Source organism: Petromyzon marinus, chromosome 29 (genome assembly GCF_048934315.1).
Source record: "Petromyzon marinus isolate PM22_M1 ecotype Great Lakes invasive population chromosome 29, UKy_Petmar_22M1.pri1.0, whole genome shotgun sequence".
In the NCBI taxonomy this organism is placed as follows: domain Eukaryota; kingdom Metazoa; phylum Chordata; class Hyperoartia; order Petromyzontiformes; family Petromyzontidae; genus Petromyzon; species Petromyzon marinus.
Window position 1 is genome coordinate 11,530,434 of NC_133695.1, and position 21,481 is coordinate 11,551,914.

General features: G+C 44.9%; 1 protein-coding gene across 1 annotated transcript in view; it reads left to right on the forward strand.

Annotated features, from left to right (window-relative positions):
- LOC116947162 (uncharacterized) overlaps positions 1 to 21,481 on the forward strand; it is a 79,238-nt gene that overhangs the window by 5,667 nt on the left and 52,090 nt on the right. The window contains exons 3-4 of the mRNA XM_032962608.2: positions 12,608 to 12,672; positions 16,860 to 16,909. Of these exons, the coding sequence (XP_032818499.2) occupies positions 12,608 to 12,672; positions 16,860 to 16,909 (115 nt within the window). The remainder of the gene's footprint in view (positions 1 to 12,607; positions 12,673 to 16,859; positions 16,910 to 21,481) is intronic.

Genomic DNA, 21,481 nt, shown 5'->3' on the forward strand with positions numbered 1-21,481 from the left:
TTTTTTTCTTGAATAGATGCAGACACGTGCATAATTTGGCCAAAGGTGTTCGCTAATACTCGCATTGAATTTCTTGCTGGGCGCGAAGGGAAATTTGCTTCCGTTTTCATTCACATTCTGCTGAAAAATTGGACCTATTCCTGAAACAATAGGATCACAGGGATGTATTTTCATCGCTGACATTTTCCAGTGATTGTTTTTTTTGTATGAGTAAACAGTTGTGCAGCATCATTTACTTTTTGTTTAATTATAGAAACATCCCGTTAACTTACAATGGAGGTTCCATTCAATTTGGCAACTCATGACATAAGACCCCACATTTGTAAGGCGTTAAAGGTTAGAGTTGTCACCGTTGTTAAAGGTTATGGTCGTAAGGTGTTAAACGTTAAGGCGCAGATAAGGCTGCTATGCATTTACATGACCGGTCATGATTTTGCAGTGCGATGCACGTTTTGCCACGATGCTGTGTTGCGTAAACACGTCACCGTGTAACCTGGACTGCTTCTTCAGCTCAGTATCAGAATCACAATCATAATTTTATCCTGAAGAAATCCGATGAGCTACAAAGCTCTTTTTGTCACAGACGTCCAGTTGGGGACGCTTCGGAAAGTCACAATAACAAAATAATACAAAGGCAATGCAGTGTAATGGCAAGGCAAAAACATCTTGGTCAAAAACTACAATTGAAACCAGTTTGCCCACTTTCCAGGAAAACCAAAGAAGCCACAAAAGGCACTGGAAACATCGTGGAATGACCTGGCGGCTCGCTGGCTTGTTTGTTTAAGGCAATTGCATGATGTGGAAGTTGAAATTCACAGATCATTGTCCCTGATACTGGTAGGAACCTCCTGGTTCCACAACCAGCCCACAGGAGATTATTGTGTCCGACCGTCCGTCGTGCACCCAAAAATGGGAGGGGTGGGGCTGGGTGGAGAGGGGAGGGTGGGGAGGGGATGGTGGGGAGGGGCTGGGTGGGGAGGGACGGGTGGGGAGGGGAGGGTGGGGAGGGGCTGGGTGGGGAGGGGGGGGCTGGGTGGGGGGTGAGAGGGGTGGGGCTGGGTGGGGAGGGGCTGGTCACCCCGTGGTGCCCTTATAAAACTCAACGTTGAACCTACTCACGCCGGCTTGTGCCCGCCCTCACAGTCGAGCATATTGTGCGGAATACACCACGTGGTGCCGCCGTTGACCCTGGCCATTGACCGAGTAACCCGACGTTCCTACCAGCTCCCTCCGCAGGAGAATGTGTTAATAATGGCCTTTGAAAAAATTGTCCGCTCTGTTTGTTGCTTGATGAAACAAAACATCGCGTCTCTTTACACTACAGCTGCACCATTCATCTCCAGTACAGTGGCCGTTATCATTGAGAACAAGTCATATTACGTCATTGGCAACGTTTCAGGCGATGGCCTTCTTAATGGCACAACATTTTAAATCACAAATGTGTTGAGTTTTTATTGTCTGTGCTTGTTGCACGACTGTGCTTACAGCAGCATCACCAATTAATGTGTTACACGTTAAATACTGTATAATAATGGCATAAATAATGGTATTCTTAGCTCTTTCGGTAAAGTCACGTTGAAGGGAAACAATAAAATAATAAAAAATATATAAAACAATAAAAATTCTCACGACGTTTCGACCATAACACAAACGGTCGTCATCAGGTGTGAAAACCAACGGCAAAAAACATTTGATGATGACCGTTTGTGTTATGGTCGAAACGTCGTGAGAATTTTTATTGTTTTATATATATTATTATTTTTATTGTTTCCCTTCAACGTGACTTTACCGAAATAGCTAAGAATATCAATTACTGCAGTCACGAAAGCTTTAAATCAAAAAATAAATAATAATGGTGTTTAGCCTTACATTATGAAGTAAGGGCGAGGTATACATTAAGTAGATTTAAAAGGTTGACAATGAAAATGATTAATTTGCCATGATTTTTAAATGATTTATGTGACGGGTACCAGTCTAAATTGTGTAAGGTCTAAAATAAGTAAACGTGAACCATCTATTATAAAAGCCCGCCATTCCGTTTTTCCGTCAACTAAATTATAAGAGCTTAATTCTAGATTTGAAGCTTTCGTGACTGCAAGGATTCATACTCCTTTCAGAAGGCCTGAATCAAAAAGTTGTAGAAAGTGGAACCCCCCTCCTCCCCCCAGATGTGAGGGTAAACAGTTGATCCAACAGGTCTACAACAATTGTTGACCATCCCCGACCCCAAAGAAAAATTCTTTATTTTGTAGGCATATATAGAGTATCCATTGTAGTAGAGCCAGTAGTAGAGTTAGTGGTATCTACTAGTAGAGTCAGTAGTATGTACTGACTCTATAGTAGTATGTAGGGTGTGTAAGGTATATATGCCTACACACCCTACATACAATAGTCAGTGGTTTCTGCACACATTGGGGGAGGTGGGTGTAGGGGATAGAAGAGGACATGAGAGGAGGCGACGGGCGAGGCGAAACCCCTCGTAGGAGCAAGAACGAGGCAGTCACAGGCCGCCGATATTCTAGTTTATATATAAAAACAAACAGATACAGAGTTTGCATGAAGGTTGAACTGAATTACAAATGAAATCGGCAAGAATGTATGTACTTCTGCTATTTGTGTTTATTATGTTTTACTTATTCACATGTATTTACTTATTTTAGTGACTTGCTTACCTTGCCTGTACTTTGCACTCCTTTCGTTTATCGATTTGTTTGTTGTGGCTTTCTGACCCCGTGCCCCCCACTGGACGTCTGTGAGAAAAGAGCTTTATAGCTCATCGGATTCCGACAGGATAAATACATATTCAGATTTTGATGCCGAGAAGCGGCGTCCCCCGCACAAGGCGACGCGCATTCACCGAAGCTATTCCCAGAGGCGTTCGTGGATACTCTCAAAGGCACGGCTGAATGTAAACGGGGCGATAGAGAGAGCGTGTGCATCATCTTGGATGTTTTTTTGGCCGACGACAGTCATTGTAACGTTAAATTGTGGATGAGCTAGGGCAGTGGGGAGGTCGGCAAACCAAAATAACCGGGAATAAGGGACATTCTTTTTTTCGAATTCGGTAAAACTAAACAAAAAGCTCTTTCAAGAGGCTTAATGCACGTCACGAGGAAGCAGTCCCTTAAAGAGCCGGAGCCGCTGGTTTGGCGACCCCTGAACTAGACGGGAACGAACCGTCAGAAGGGCTTCATGAATATGGCTGTCAAGTTGTACCCAAGATAAATGACATTTTAGGAAAAAGAGTGCCCACGTTCACGTTCAGGACACAACTGTAAAACACAGCAGCGGCGATCCGTGCAGGAAGGACAGTCGGTGTAAGCCGACTTGAGCTGTTGTCAATCTGGATACCGGGGGATCGTTGATCGATGTTTGGTCGCCAGGTCCATGATGGCATTGGTCGGGATTTCTGTCTTCACAGAGCGGGCCGTGTGAAGGCTGCCACTACGGCTGACTTGTGGAGATTACTTTTATGAAATAACGAGGCAGATGAGAGTAGATTGGAGTGCTTGGGAAAAGTGAGCTTGATCATGAAAAGCGTACTATTATGATTTCAATCGATGCGTGTTACCTGGGAAAATGATCGATACAGAGAGTCGGGGAAGACGGTGGATGAAGTTCACTTTGAACAATTGGATGCAACTGGGAATATCGAATGCAAAGTTCTTGAATAATATTATGGACAGAGCTAAATGCAAGGAAGGACACGATTGAAGACGTTGAGAAAGGACAACGCTCACAAAGAGAGAGAGAGATGAGCTGCTGTTATGTACGGAGTGGTGGGATATTGGAATGAAATCTGAACAACACACAGAGATGCTTGCTTGAAAATGACATTGCAACAAGGGGACACGTGGATTCGAGAACAATACACGGGTTAGAGAAACCATTCTGCCTGCGTATTCGCAGTGTGCCTGTAGTTAAATCATACACCAGGCTCTTTAACGTGCGTATATAGTGTAAAAAAACAACTAGAACCTGTGAATGGGAATTGTAATTTATAGACCCTAGGACTCGGGGCCACTACTGGACATCTGTGAAAAAAGAGCTTTATAGCTCATCGGATTCCTCCGGGAACAATTAAATATTCTGATACTGTCATTGACCTGAGTTCACGTCTAAAAAGCAGCCAACTACACTTCAGAATATGCATTTATTACTGGAGGAATCCGGTGAGCTATAACGCTCTCTTTCACAGATGTCCAGGAGATGAACGCAACGAATAGAGAATAAATCAAATGAATTCTAAACAAAATTAAATGTATGACCCGTTCCTGTGCGTTCGTTAATATTGCAATGCTTTTTCTAGCTTGCTACAGTATCTGTTATCGTACTATGATTCGATTCTCGCTCACGACCAATAACGTTGACTAATATTTGAACCGGTCCCGGATCTCCCCTAGGTCTACTCAGCCTCAAATGGGTAACTGGTGCGGTGTGTAGTAAACATCGCCACTGGGGAGACAAAGGTGGCCAGGCGTGGTGCCTGCCACCCACCCCCTCGTGTGCCGTGCTGGCCTTCATAGGTGCTCGCTAACAGCACTTGCCCCAACAGTCTGTCGAAGGCTACACGGGGGATCTTTGCATGCACAATACTGCATCGTAATGGATAACCGGTTAATTAAATATAATAACAGCGCGGTTTTTTTTGTTGTCGCTGCCGGCGAGGTATCGTTAAAGTATTATCGTTGTGTAAGCTCGCCGGAGGAGAATCTCCAAGCCAACTGATATCCCCGTAAATGTCGTGCCCACTGCACTAACGCATGGCCGTCATAGATTCTGGGAGTGCAGCACAGTGGACTCAAACGCCACCTTGTCGCGTTGTTAACATCCTCTCTCGTCTCTGCGCGAAACGGTACCACGTGTAGCACAGGCGAATTGTGGGGCAGGTTCATTCAGGAGTAGACTCAGTAATCCTATAGCAAACTGTATATAGCAGGCTAGCTATTTAGTATGACAGCTAATCCCATAGCAGGCTAGCCATATGCTATTACTAATACTAGAGCAGGCTAGCTATATAGTATGATAGTTAATCCCCTAGCAGGCTAGCTATGTAGTACAACTAATACTACATCAGGCTAGCTATTTAGTATGATAGCTAATCCAATAGCAGGCTAGCTATATAGTATGATAGCTATATAGTATGATAGCTAATCCCCTAGCAGGCTAGCTATGTAGTATAACTAATACCACAGCAGGATTGCTATATAATGATAGATATTCCTAAAGCTGGCTAGCTATATAGCATAACCAATACTACAGCAGACTAGGTATATAGTATGATAGCTAATCCCATAGCAGGCTAGCTATGTAGTACAACTAATACTACATCAGGCTAGCTATTTGGTATGATAGCTAATCCTATAGCAGGCGAGCTATATAGTATGATAGCTAATCCTATAGCAGGTGAGCTATATAGTATGATAGCTAATCCTTTAGCAGACTAGCTATGTAGTATAACTAATGCAACAGGCTAGCTATTTAGTATGGTAGCTAATCCTATAGCAGGCTAGCTATATAGTATAACTAATACCACAGCAGGATTGCTATATAATGATAGATATTCCTAAAGCAGGCTAGCTATATAGTTTAACCAATACTACAGCAGACTAGGTATATAGTATGATAGCTAATCCCATAGCAGGCTAGCTATGTAGTACAACTAATACTACATCAGGCTAGCTATTTAGGATGATAGCTAATCCTATAGCAGGCGAGCTATATAGTATGATAGCTAATCCTTTAGCAGGCTAGCTATGTAGTATAACTAATACAACAGGCTAGCTATTTAGTATGGTAGCTAATCCTATAGCAGGCTAGCTATACAGTATAACCAATACTACATCAGGCTAGCTATATAGTATAACTAATACTACATCAGGCTAGCTATATAGTATAACTAACACTACATCAGGCGAGCTATATAGTACGATAGCTAATCCTATAGTAGGCTAGCTATATAGTATGATAGCTAATCCTTTAGCAGGCTATCTATGTAGTATAACTAATACTACAGCAGGCTAGCTATATAGTATAACTAATACTACATCAGGTGAGCTATATAGTATAACTAATACTACAGCAGGCTAGCTACATAGTATAACTAATACTACATCAGGCTAGCTATATAGTATAACTAATACTACAACAGGCTAGCTATATAGTATAACTAATCCTACAGCAGGCTAGCTATATAGTATAACTAATACTACATCAGGTGAGCTATATAGTATAACTAATACTACAGCAGGTTAGCTATATAGTATAACTAATACTACATCAGGCTAGCTATATAGTATAACTAATACTACATCAGGCTAGCTATATAGTATAACTAATACTACAGCAGGCTAGCTATATAGTATAACTAATACTACAGCAGGCTAGCTATATAGTATCATAGCTAATCCTATAGTAGACTAGCTTAACACGGAGGCTTTCGTGACCAATATAATCCATAATAGAGGTTTTTTTGGGTTAGATCGCGTAAATATATAAATGTGTCATTAAACCCGCCACCACCCGACACAGCCAACTAGTAAGGGTTGTCACGTAAACAGAACGTGACCAATTCGTCACTAGTACAGCACTAGTGTATAATGTAGTGTATAGTAGTGTGTAGTGTAGTGTATAGTGTAGTATACTAGTACAGGCCACCGCTGTGTTGGAGAGCCAAGCCACAACATTTACAATCTGAGTACGACGTTTTACCAGTAATTACAACTAGCTTCATCAGGCGACAGCCAGATTTGTGGAGAACTCCAGCTGTTTCGTTCCTTACATAGAGGGGGCATAGATGTAGCAGTGGCTTTCACGACCATTATCCATAATACAGGTGCTTTTTTTGTGTGGGAATGTTCTGTTTACGTGACAAACCTTACTAACCGGCTGTGTCAGGTAGTGGCGGGGTTAACGACACATTTATTTACGCGATCTAACCCAAAAAAAACTGTATTATGGCTCAAGCTAGCTATATAGTATGATAGCTAATCCTATAGCAGGCTAGCTATATCGTTGAAAATGTTGAGGTGGAACCTCGATTAAGAAAAAAATCAGAGGATGGTGAATACATTGTCATTTTCCTACCTCCTTTTTAAGAACACTGCTCCCGATCATTACCCCTACCGCGGTAGGACAGCGAGCACAGACGCCCGCCCGCGTTAGCTCCCTCAATTTGAGGGTTTATCGCAGAGCCATATCCAATAGGACACAGTAGGCACTGTGCCTAGGCACTACAAAAACTAAAGGGACTACGAGAAAATGGTGTTGACCATGTTTTGTTTGTATGGTTTGAAAAAAAAAATCAAGATATCTTCTTGATTAATATTTCTATCGCAGGTCTAAGCACAGTGTGTAGGCAAAGAGGCAGATTCATGTCAATCGGGGTTTTTTTTCTTCCTCTCACAACGTGAGAGAGGGAAATTAACACAGGAGATGAACTTTTCCAGATTTTTTTTCATTGCAAATTTAGCAATGACATCTCATTTCTCAATGGAGAGTAGTGCAAGGGAAGAAGTACGCGGCTGGACGAAGCACGCGTGAAACAAGCGGAGTGACAGCAGCAGCAGCAGCAGTCGTAGTAACATGGGGTAGCAGTACCAACTTGCAAAGAGTTATCACTGATGGCCTACGAAACAGAAGTGCCTCGGGCCTACAAGAACCTAATCTAGCCCTGGTGTCTCGCTCCGCGCTTGTTCCGCGTTATTTGCTAGTATATAGAAAATCTTATCAAGATCCATATAGCACTTTCTCCAAGGTGCTTTACAGCAATTATACAAATTGAAAACAGGATGCTAAGGGGTTGAGACGAGGAATTGGTATGATTAAAAGTGGTGGTGGTGTAGCTTTAGTGACAGTAGAACAGGAGGGAGTGTTAAGGAGGAGTTGGGAAAGGCCCTGGACCTGGTTGTAGCTGCGGGGGATACAGAAAGCTGGCGGGGGAGACAGAAAGCTGGCGGGGGAGACAGAAAGCTGGCGGGTGGGAAAAGTAATGAGGCATCATTGCATCGGGAAGACAAAGGGGATTATTGAATATTGATAACAAGAATGATAAGAATGATGGTCATTTGAGCAACAAACGAAGAGTCTGGGGAGAACCCCCCCCCCCCCCTCCGATGTGGAAAATAACATTTCATAATTGTCTCCAGAGGTTCAAGCCTAAACTTTCAAGGGTGGTCATAATTACAGCCCATCACCGTTAAGCAAGCGAGATAAGTTCGGAAAGGAGATGACAAACGCAAATCGCGAGATTCATCACCACTCTCCGCTGCACAATTCCCCGTTACCACCAACGCAACCGCTCCAAGCGGTGCCTGTCCGGAGACACACCGAGCTACTTTTTGGTCTTCCACAGAGTTCTCTTGACTCAATTCTCCCAAGCATTTCACCAGGGTGAACTCTGAGGTTCCCTTGAGCTAAAATGGTCTTCCACGTAACAAAAAAAAACATCGTTTTGTTCACATCCCATCTGCCACGGCCTTCTCTTGGTGCACAATTTCAGCTGCATTGGTTCAACACGAGCAAAACTTTTTGGACCGGTTTTGGTGCTTCGCCAGCAGCATCAGCCTTGCTTGAACTAATGCTGGTGGAACTGCCCAATTTTTAGAGGCAAGGACCATCTTTCTTGGATAAGGGGCCAAAGTGTTCCATGCAAAACTTCATACAGAACACAAAATGATTATTGGCGTCGCTTTGGAGAGTAGAAGTAGCTGTAGTACAACACAATCGGACAATCGCTTTGCAACTCCCTTCCCATATCTGTCCCTCCAAGTAGTACTTTCTACGCGACAAAATAACCCTCCAACATTTCCCTTCAATTCACTTCACTAGCGTGGACATTTGTGAGCGTCTGTGGAATCGCTGATTGCCACACTTGTCAAGTGAAATAAAGCAATGCCGTGCATCGACAGAACATTTCCTTGAAGGTGATATTTTGAGTATTTTTTTTTACAAATTACGGTCTGTATACTTTTGCTCCTGACCGTACTGTGACGAGCACAAGTAAAGTACACGTTCGTCATGCATGTAGGAGCCATTTACACGCACATATATCCCCATACTTGTCAACCCATACGGTTTATCAGTATTCTTGCATAGGAAATTGAGATTTCAGGTCCATACCGCATACAGCCGTTTCACAATATGGGCAAAGACATGTTTTTGTCTATTTGTTTGTGTTTCTCCCTTGTGATGGGATTTTGTAGGATGGACGTTGAGATTTAAAAGGGCACGGGGTGAACAATAAGGTGTAAATTGGTCTGTAACAAGGTAGGCACTGATAATGGGTTGACAGGTATGTATCTCACGACGTATTACACATACACAAATCACTCATCAATATGAATTCCCAGACCGAGATAATATCCATATATATAAAGCCGTTAGTGCACTGCAAGATGAACCCGGTGACACAAGTTCGATTCCTGGCCCTCGGTTGACATCGGGCGTGAGTAAGAATAATAATAACTGAACTCAGTGTTATGCCAGCCTTAACTCAATCCACACTTACCCAGTGCAGTGAAGTATGGTCAAACAACCCTCCTCATGACCAACACGGTATGTGCGTGCGTGGGTTGGAGGGCTCTAATAACAAACAGTGATAATAAAGTATTAAAGCTTTCGTGACTGCATGAAATTACTCATTGGTTTTATCGGTAAAGTCACGTAAGTAGAAATACAATAAAATTCGTGGTCCGCCAGGAAGTGTCTAACTGTGTTGTTGGCCTGACTGGATGTGCTTCACACAATGTTTTTTCAGGTTTGTTGAATTCTCGTCTCTCATCTTTTTGTTGTATTTACCTCCGTGATTTGTTCTTGACACCTGATGAAGATCGCTTGCGTTGTGATCGAAACGTCGTGATTGTTTTTTGTTTTAATATAATTTTATTGTATTTCTACATACGTGACTTTACCGAAAAAACCAATGAGTAACAAACAGTGAATTAACGAATGGCTGCCATTCATTAGTTGTTACAGCGTGTACGCGTTGCATGTGTGTACGCGTTACAGCGTGTACGCGATGCATGTGTGTACACTATGCATGCGTGCGTTATGAATGAGTTTAACCACGACATTTGCAATCTTGAGTTGTATTTTACTTGTGCTAAAAACGTGGAGGGGAATGAAAAAACACAAAAACAACAACAAGCAGATGTAAATAAATGTGTTAATGTCACAATGTAATTGAGTTTATTTCACAGTGTAAATTAGTTTATGCCGCAGTGTAAATCAGTTTTATTGTAAAATGTGTAGTTTATCAATGCTTTTCTAAAACTTAGTTTTCGTATTCTATGGCGTCATTGCTATTAATGTATGTTCACCTCCCGGTCACTCCCTGATTGGCCAGCTTATCGACATGTAAAATGATGAATAAGATGACAATATGCCTGCACAATCATTGCCTTCCACTTAAAACATATCAACATATTTCTTCCACAACCCATCAGCCGAGTGGCCTTCATTCCGGCAGTGCATCATTTCATTCGCATTGTTTCAAGACAAACTCTGGCCCGGTTACCGATATTCATTTTCTTATCCGCAGTCAGGGCTTCGCATGAATCAATGCAGGTGAACTGACGATCTTACGGACGAGGAATATGCGAATATATGGAGACACGTACTGTCCTCTTATTTATTTATTCGCGTTAATATTCTGTACAACGACGCTAATGATTATTTTGACGTGCGTAGCGTGGATTCCCTTCGGATATTGTTTTTGCGTGCGTGCAGTGGAGTTATGGCGGTCGTGTAAAGCGATCGTTTACGTTAAAACGACTCTCTACTTTCGCTTCCTTGGGGCCATATCCTCGACTTAACAAAAGTGTTGCCGCTCAGGCATAGTAATAGTAACGATAATTCAGATGTATAGTCGCATTCCATCAGGTCCCCAAAGCGCAATGCATGGAAAGCAGGAAACAAAAACAGAACCAGGGCAACCGACCAAACTAAAGAGATGGGTTTTCAAAGCAGACTTAAATATATCTACCGACGCCGATTGCCTGATCTCAAGTGGCAAGGCGTTCCATTGCTTGGGTGCCACGCTAGCAAAAGCCCAATCACCAAAAGTAATGGGGAATAGGGAATAGGGAAATCGTGCTGGGGAACAGAGCTGGGGAACAGTGCTGGGGAACAGTGCTGGGGAACAGAGCTGGGGAACAGAGCTGGGGAACAGTGATGGGGAACAGAGCTGGGGAACAGTGCTGGGGAACAGAGCTGGGGAACAGTGATGGGGAACAGAGCTGGGGAACAGAGCTGGGGAACAGTGCTGGGGAACAGTGCTGGGGAACAGAGCTGGGGAACAGCGCTGGGAACAGTGCTGGGGAACAGTGCTGGGGAACAGAGCTGGGGAACAGTGCTGGGTACAGTGCTGGGGAACAGAGCTGGGGAACAGAGCTGGGGAACAGTGCTGGGGAACAGAGCTGGGGAACAGTGCTGGGGAACAGAGCTGGGGAACAGTGCTGGGGAACAGTGATGGGGAACAGTGCTGGGGAACAGAGCTGGGGAACAGAGCTGGGGAACAGAGCTGGGGAACAGTGCTGGGGAACAGAGCTGGGGAACAGAGCTGGGGAACAGAGCTGGGGAACAGTGCTGGGGAACAGTGCTGGGAACAGTGCTGGGGAATTGTGCTGCCGCTCGTACAGTAGGTGGCAAAGCCCCTGGGTATCGGCTCCCCCACCACCCGCTAACTTCAAGTGAATATTATCCGGCAGAGAACGCAAGGGAATGAAGGGATGGGGACGGTACAAAACAAGGTATCCTATGAATGAACATCGCTGCTCACCATGAGCTATGAATGCCCTGATAGCATTGTACTGTTCGCCATATAGAAGGCTGTCTCTGGTGTAGGACCATCAGTTACAAAGACAATGCATATATTATCAGAGCATGTTTGTTTGCATGTTCACCACAAGCACGTGCCGTTAATGCTAAGTTGTTTCCTTGCAAAAGGTTTCTGCTTGGTGTTTGAACCTCTTAATACCTCCTGTTTTAATGCCAAAAGGGGTAAAACCTCTTCTTACTTTTTATACTTTGATACTGGCGAAAAAAAGGTCCCATAAGTATCACCCGAGACGATGTCCATCTGGGCCTCAACATTGGCAACAGAAGGACACTGCTGTTGGAGTAACGGCGTTCACATTCGTCGTTCCACCATTGGCCAGGTTCAGGTTCAATCAATGCAGCTATTCCACACATTTGTAAATACCGCCGCCATTGAGGGTGACGATTGTATTGGTCACCAAGTTACGGCTTAATTCTTCTATAAAGGTCACTTTGTTGGCTGCGCGTGGGCGTCCTGCCACCTCTGCGGAGTTGTGCTCCTCTGTCCTCGCTCTGTGATCATTGTGTGCGTTTCGCCATCATCGCTTGACACATTTGCCGACTGGTGACAAATTCTTGCAGGAGGATAAATATCGCACGCCAGTTCCATAGTGCAATGTCTACAAAAATATCACCAAACGGAGGTTACATAATCGTTCAACAAAGTCCCCTTGGCTCCGGTCGCCAAAACGCCGTCGTGAAATTAATCTCCACACGCTCTCCGTTATTTTTCATCAGCTCCGCTTGCCAAGTGCCTGCTGCAGATAACCTCGCCTCTTGATTCCCACAGATTTGGCAGAGGCCAATCTGTGGTACAGCCTTCCCGCCAGCGTGCCAGCGGTCCAACGCCCATGGGTGAGTGCGGTTTATTAAGTCACTAACGTACAACGGGGGGGGGAAATGTTGCAGTTTTAAACAATTGCTATTTGGCACTGGGGTTCTATTCAAGAGAAACCGGTTGCTCGGTGAGGTCGTTTCGTTTGACTGTGGCTCTACTGAGCCACGGGGGTCGGCAACCAAAATAACAACGTGACAATTTTTTTGTTGCTGTGGTTTTCACACCTGATGATGATTGCTTGTGTTGCAGTCGAAACGTCGTGAGAATTTTATTTTTGTAATATTTTTATTCTTTTATTGTTTCCCTTCTACGTGGTGACTTTACCGAACGAACCAAGAATATGAATCCCTGCAGTCACGAAAGCTTTAAATCAAAATGTGACATTTATTTTTGGGTTTTCGGTAAACAAAAACAAAAACTCCTCAATATTTCAAGAGCCGCAAAGCACGTGCATACGAGACGGTGGTCCTTAAACAACTAACGTCACGAAGGCAGCAGTCCTCGAAGAGCCGTGTGCAGCTCCGGTGTCGACCCCTTGCTCTCGACAACTCTTTGTGAAACCTCCAGGCCTGTGTTGTGGGATGCAACGGACATCGTAAGGTGGCTGCTGGCGCAGCACACCGATGTTGCGGCCTGCTATACGATGTGGTGCACTGCAAGTGTGACACTTGGGCCCGATTTTGGTTTGCAAGAACATCCACCTACGTTCACCAACTTTGCGTAATTAAAGGCCCTTGCAACTTTCACGGTTGGCTGCGGTGGAATACAAACTCGCGTAACTTTGGTTTTCCTGGTAAATAACTAAAAAAAAAACCTGCGTGCTGTGGGGGGGGGGGGGGGGGGGGGGTGGGATACTCCAGATGGCAACGTGGTGAAAAAGGCCATCGATGTCCGCGTTCATCCCCTCCTAGTTCTAGCAATTGTCGGCGAACGTAGGTGGGCCATGGGTGTATGCTGGCACAGCGAATTGGCACCCCCAGGGTTATGCTGTGGCCCCCCTGTTGAGATGTTGCTATTTTCTGTCGAGGGATCATGCCCTCGAATGCTGGGCTCGTGACGACGACGACGAGCTGAGCCACAGTTCCTCTGTCAGAAGGCATGTCGACTCTCACGATACGCGTGAGAATCGATCATTTTCCCTCCACATTTATAATCAACATCGCAACGCCTTCAGAGAATTTGCATGCGACATAGTCCCACGTGATGATGATAAGCCACTTCGTTGAGCTATCATTTGCGATAGCCATATCGCTTCTGAAATAATAACTATGTAGCTCAGAGGGCCTTTGCTGGTAAATAAAAAGTTTCGTTTATTTGCGATCTGTGTAAATTGCACATTTATGCGAACGGAACAAAATGCGTACAGACGACAACGTCAAAAAAATAAATGCGATAAAAATTCGAATTTCTTCAAGTGATTTGTGAGCCCAAATCATGACGTGTCATCAAATAACTTTTATCCCTCTTGATCTGAAGCTTTCGTGACTGCAGGTATCCACACTCTTTTGTTCTTTCGGTAAAGTCACGTAGGTAGAAAATAAAATAAATTACAAGCGTCCATCATCAGGTGGGAAAGCCTGATTTTATTTTATTTTATACCGACGTGACTTTATCGAAATAACCAAAGGGCAACTTTCTCGATTTAAAAAAGAGCAACTTTTATCCCATTGCTCAATGGACTTAAATATCGCAGCGCTTAATTTCAGTGATGAAACGATTCATGTATATTGGTTAATTTCCCACAGTGTGTGTTTGACTGAGTGCATTCTGCTTTAAACAAACGATGCAGTAATCCAGCTGCTGCGTAAGCAGTGGTTCGCAAGCACAGATCAACACTCGTCAATAACACTGTGGCCTTAAATGAAAAAAATATATTATCGGCAACGTTTCAGGCAATATTCTTGCTTCACGGCAAATACGTGCAGTAGTTCAGCAGCAAATAAAACCATTAAAGTTGCATGTTTCTTTCATTTATTTTTCTTGTTTTGATTACAGTGAGGGAAAAAAGTATTTGATCCCCTGCTGATTTTGTACGTTTGCCCACTGACAAAGAAATGATCAGTCTATAATTTTAATGGTAGGTTTATTTGAACAGTGAGAGACAGAATAACAACCAACAAATCCAGAAAAACGCATGTCAAAAATGATATAAATTGATTTGCATTTTAATGAGGGAAATAAGTATTTGACCCCTCTGCAAAACATGACTTAGTACTTGGTGGCAAAACCCTTGTTGGCAATCACAGAGGTCAGACGTTTCTTGTAGTTGGCCACCAGGTTTGCACACATCTCAGGAGGATTTTGTCCCACTCCTCTTTGCAGATCTTCTCCAAGCCATTAAGGTTTCGAGGCTGACGTTTGGCAACTCGAACCTTCAGCTCCCTCCACAGATTTTCTATGGGATTAAGGTCTGGAGACTGGCTAGGCCACTCCAGGACCTTAATGTGCTTCTTCTTGAGCCACTCCTTTGTTGCCTTGGCCGTGTGTTTTGGGTCATTATCATGCTGGAATACCCATCCACGACCCATTTTCAATGCCCTGGCTGAGGGGAGGAGGTTCTCACCCAAGATTTAACGGTACATGGCCCCGTCCATCGTCCCTTTGATGCGGTGAAGTTGTCCTGTCCCCTTAGCAGAAAAACATCCCCAAAGCATGTTTCCACCTCCATGTTTGACGGTGGGGATGGTGTTCTTGGGGTCATAGGCAGCATTCCTCCTCCTCCAAACACGGCGAGTTGAGTTGATGCCAATGAGCTCCATTTTGGTCTCATCTGTCCACAACACTTTCACCCAGTTGTCCTCTGAATCATTTAGATGTTCATTGGCAAACTTCAGACGGGCATGTATATGTGCTTTCTTGAGCAGTGGGACCTTGTGGGCGCTGCAGGATTTCAGTCCTTCACAGCATAGTGTGTTACCAATTGTTTTCTTGGTGACTATGGTCCCAGCTGCCTTGAGATCATTGACAAGACCCTCCCGTGTAGTTCTGAGCTGATTCCTCACCGTTCCCATGATCATTGCAACTCCACGAGGTGAGATCTTGCATGGAACCCCAGGCCGAGGGAGATTGACAGTTCTTTTGTGTTTCTTCCATTTGCGAATAATCGCACCAACTGTTGTCACCTTCTCACCAAGCTGCTTGGCAATGGTCTTGTAGCCCATTCCAGCCTTGTGTAGGTCTACAATCTTGTCCCTGACATCCTTGGAGAGCTCTTTGGTCTTGGCTATGGTGGAGAGTTTGGAATCTGATTGATTGATTGCTTCTGTGGACAGGTGTCTGTTATACAGGTAACAAGCTGAGATTAGGAGCACTCCCTTTAAGAGTGTGCTCCTAATCACAGCTCGTTACCTGTATAAAATACACCTGGGAGCCAGAAATCTTTCTGATTGAGAGGGGGTCAGATACTTATTTCCCTCAATGAAATGCAAATCAATTTATAACATTTTTGACATGCATTTTTCTGGATTTTGTTGTTGTTATTCTGTCTCTCACTGTTCAAATAAACCTACCATTAAAATTATAGACTGATAATTTCTTTGTCAGTGGGCAAACGTACAAAATCAGCAGGGGATCAAATGCTTTTTTCCCTCACTGTACGTACTATTGGTGGCCCAGGGTCGCTCTTGCAAATGAGACCCATCCTTGAGTTCTCACCCTTGGTCGAACAAAATTAACTTGAAACATATAGTGCGCATTTGGCAAACACAGAGACGCAATGCAGACCAGTTAACTTGCAGCTACCACCGATTGATTGTCTTTGAAGTGTGATTCCCCTGGGATGATCTTGTTTATACCTTCAATGACTTTGGTGGCTCTTGAGCTACTAGTGCAGGGGTCAGCAACCTGCGGCCCCAAGAGCCGCTTCGTGGCAGTTGTTTACAATGGACCGTCTCGAATTCACCACAGTGCATTGCGGCTCTTGAAAATATTGAGGGATTTTATATTTTTTGTGCGAATTCGACAAAAATGGCTCTTCTTGTTATTTTGGTTGCCAGAACCCCTGACCTAGGGAGAGTAAGGAGGCACGGATAAGGGCAATTTCACTATTTATCTTGCAGCTAATGTCACGTGAATCCGGGCCAGGTGGCTCAGCAGTAGATCCCGCAGCCCGCGATCGCAAGTGCGCAAGTTACAAATATATACTGCACACGTACAAAATGTCATTGTTTAAAACGCGGTAATTACTGTGCGTATCACTTCACAGACTCGCAGAAGGCAGACGATGTGAATGGAGAGTGGCCTGACGAAGAATTTGTAAGTACAAAAGTGGCGGCGTTCTGCTGTGTGTTGTATTATAATAGTATTATAATGATGATAATGGTCATCAGCACTCCCACCACCGCTGCTCTCTACAAAACATAGAGTATGGTGGCGCTTGCTGGAACTCAACTAATTTGATTGTTTTTATTTTACCAGGTAAGGCCCACTGGTGCCATGTAGCTCTTTTTCAGAAGCGACCTGGCACCACACGTGACAGCTCAACGAAGTGGCTCATCACGTAGAAGTGTATAAGCAGCAGACAAATACTCTCAACGCGTGCCGTTGATTCTCAACGCTTATTGGGTTTAGGGCCGTGGTTCGCAACCTCGCTGGGCCCGGCAGAACCACGCCGAAGCCTCAATACCAACAAAAAAAATGTTAGCGAGCCACCACGCGGTTAAGAAAAATAAAATGATAAACCTGTGAGCGGTCTTTGCAAGAGTTCCGCGGACCAATTTCCATGGTGGGGCGGCACGGCACGGCACGGCACCCCGCCGCTGGTTGATGTGCGCGCCACAATGGGGGAGGACCATTGTGGTGTCGCGGCCAGAACGGCCGCACGCGATCCAGAACAAATGTGGCGCTCGATTTGTGAAGAGGAAATTGTATTTTAAACGGTGAAGTGTGACTGAGCAAGGCGTCAGAGTGTGGGCGAGTAGGTGAGTGAGCGGCGGTCCATTGGCCCGCGCGCTGCGCTACGAACCCAGCGAAACCCAAGTTCAATTCCCGCTCAAGGCAAACACAAGTGACGATTATCTGAACCTGTCCTGGGCCTCCTCTAGGTCTACTCAACCTTGAATAGGTACCTGGTGCAGTGTTAAGACATTTCTAGTAGGGAGACAAAGGTGGCCGGGCGTAATTATGGCCACCCACCCCCTCGTGCACCGTGCAGGCTTTCGTAGCTGCCTGCTGACAACATTTGTCTAAACGACTATATGGGGGATCTCTGTCTTGCGGGTAAGTGAGGTGTCCTTTATAAGATGTACGGCCCAGCAAACTCCTCATTTGTGTGAATCTTGTTAAGCCGTAGAGGGCCAATGGGATCTGAATATCCCCGTTGTTTGTGGATCTCTGAGGACCGTTTCTACGGGTAATTCTACGAGTAATTAAGTCGTGACGCACTGAGTGATGTAGACTAAAACTTGATTTTTATCAGGTAAGGCCCACTGAGCTATATAGCTCTTTTTCATGAGTGCTTTTGCCACAAATAATAGCTCAGCCAAGTGGTTCCATGTGGAAATTTATAGCAGCAGCCAGATATTCTTTAATGCACGTTTCTAAATTTGGAGGGAAAAACCGGAGGACCCAGAGAAAAATCTACGCGACCACGGGGAGAATATGCAGACTCCAAATATACAGCAGGCATTAGGGTCGGGATCAAACACACGGCCTCCTGCATACCAGGCAAGGTAGTTAACGTCTCACCACAGTGGCGCCCAAATGTTGCAGAGCTGAGGTTTGGCACAGGCACACTGTAAGTTGGGTCGTTGGTCAAAGGCAGAAAAATCCACGAACTAAAATATTCAAATTTGGCCACGGGGAGATTACGGCCCTGGAGTTTTATTGGTTTCATTGTGGGGCAGCAGTTAGCGCATTGCGTTATGAGCGTGCCGGACACGAGTCTGGTACCCTGCCACGGCTAGCATCGGTGGCGAGTTGCGTCTGAACCAGCCCCAGTGCCTCCAACAATCAACGCTCACAATCGTGGCGAAGTATGGCGAGAGACAATCCTCGTCGTGTCGTAGTAGTCGATTGACAAAGAGCTGTGTGTTCATCCTTCGGCATCGTGTTTAAACCGCCCGTAGGAGATGTGTTACCGTGTGTGCTAAAGGCTTTGCGGTGAGCTCCACAAGTTAAGACAATGCTATGCAGAAGGGCCATTGCCCCGAAATGTCGCAAATATTATATATTTATTTTCCTGTCTACCAAGACCACAGCAGTGTTGTTGACGAGCGTGTTGAGTGTTTGCGACACACCGTGCTAGTGCACCAGTGCCAACGTGGCAGGCCCGCCGGTGGCTAGATGTTAACTACCTCGCCTGGTATACAGGAGGTCTGTGTCTCTCTCGTCATCATCACGGTGGCTATGAGATGGTAACTACCTCGCCTGGTATACAGGAGGTCTGTGTCTCTCTCTTATCATCATCACGTTGGCTATGAGATGTTAACTACCTTGCCTGGTATACAGGAGGTCTGTGTCTCTCTCATCATCATCACGGTGGCTAGGAGATGTTAACTACCTCGCCCGGTATACAAGAGGTCTGTGTCTCTCTCATCATCATCACGGTGGCTATGAGATGTTAACTACCTCGCTTGGTATACAGGAGGTCTGTCTCTCTCATCATCATCACGGTGGCTATGAGATGTTAACTACCTCGCCTGGTATACAGGAGGTCTGTGTCTCTCTCATCATCAGCACGGTGGCTATGAGATGTTAACTACCTCGCCTGCTATACAGGAGGTATGTGTCTCTCTCATCATCATCACGGTGGCTATGAGATGTTAACTACCTCGCCTGGTATACAGGAGGTCTGTGTCTCTCTCATCATCATCACGGTGGCTTTGAGATGTTAACTACCTCGCCTGGTGTACAGCAGGTCTGTGTCTCTCTCTCATCATCATCATCACGGTGGCTATGAGATGTTAACTACCTCGCCTGGTATACAGTAGATCTGTGTCTCTCTCTCATCATCATCACGATGGCTATGAGATGTTAACTACCTCACGTGGTATACAGGAGGTATGTGTCTCTCTCATCATCATCATCACGGTGGCTATGAGATGTTAACTACCTCGCCTGGTATACAGGAGGTCTGTGTCTCTCTCATCATCATCATCACGGTGGCTATGAGATGTTAACTACCTCGTCTGGTATACAGGAGGTCTGTGTCTCTCTCATTATCAGCACGGTGGCTGAGATGTTAACTACCTCGCCTGGTATACAGGAGGTCTGTGTCTCTCTCATGATCATCACGGTGGCTAGGAGATGTTAACTACCTTGCCTGGTATACAGGAGGTCTGTGTCTCTCTCATCATCAGCACGGTGGCTATGAGATGTTAACTACCTCGCCTGGTATACAGGAGGTCTGTGTCTCTCTCATCATCATCACGGTGGCTACGAGATGTTAACTACCTTGCCTGGTATACAGGAGGTCTGTGCCTCTCTCATCATCATCACGGTGGCTAGGAGATGTTAACTACCTTGCCTGGTATACAAGAGGTCTGTGTCACTCTCATCATCATCACGGTGGCTAGGAGATGTTAACTGCCTTGCCTGGTATACAAGAGGTCTGTGTCACTCTCATCATCATCACGGTGGCTATGAGATGTTAACTACCCTGCCTGGTATACAAGAGGTCTGTGTCTCTCTCATCATCATCACGGTGGCTAGGAGATGTTAACTACCTTGCCTGGTATACAAGAGGTCTGTGTCTCTCTCATCATCATCACGGTGGCTATGAGATGTTAACTATCTTGCCTGGTATACAGGAGGTCGTGCGTTTGATCCCGACCCTAACGCCTGTATATTTGGAATTTGCATGTCTCTCTCTCTCTCCCCGTGGTCGTGTGGATTTTTCTTCGGGTCCTCCGGGTTTTCCCCCCACGTTTAGAATCAACGTCACGCGCTTCTGAGTATTTGGCTGCCAGAAATATTCACGCCACTTCGTTGAGCGATCGTTTGTTGCCATTGTCGCCTCTGAAAGAGGAGCCACATAGCTCAGTGGGCCATACCTGGTAAAATAGTAAATAAATGAAATTAAAAATCGTTTAAATGCGTAAACAAGGACTGGGAGAGCTTCACAACGGAGCTACGACTCAAACATGGGCAGCCTCGGGACAAAGATCTGATACCAAGGAAAGGCGAAGGGTTATTTTTAATTCGTTGAGCTAACCTCAAGGCAATGTGGCAATTTTTCCTGATAACATTTCCGAGCTACGAATGATAAATGTGCCAGCCCTTCTGTCGTGCGACGTTATGACATCCAATTTTCCCCGTATGCGTTACGTTTTCTGTGCTTTGATGTTGACCCAACAAATGCGTTGATACAGGAGATTCATTTTAAACCACCGCCGGTGCTTGTGTAAGCAATACAAGATATATCTCACAAATCGGTTATATCAAGTTCTAGACTTGTTCTCGATCAATATAGGTTAACATTACTGAGTTAAATAAAATCTATTATGTTGAACTTCTTTCGCACCGTACGTAGCCGACCATGCTCATCGTAGGTGCAGGGGAAGGACAACAAACTCAACACAAAAACCAGTTGTAAAGAAATGAGTTGTCAACCCTAGATGATGATTTAAAAGTACATAGCTCCAGTGGCTTCCTAATATCGGAAGAGCGTTCCAGACTGCCGCGGAAGCGCATCTGAGAGCGCCACGTGATGCAGTCACCGTCTTTGTTTGATGGCCAGCCAAAATATTGTGCCTCTCCCATAATGCAACGTTCCGAGACTAGTCCAGAGTTATGAGATTCGCCTTATGAAGGAAGATCAATCGAGCAAAGCATACTTGACGATTATGAAACCGTGTGATGTGTCCTCACTCAAGTAGTGATGCGACC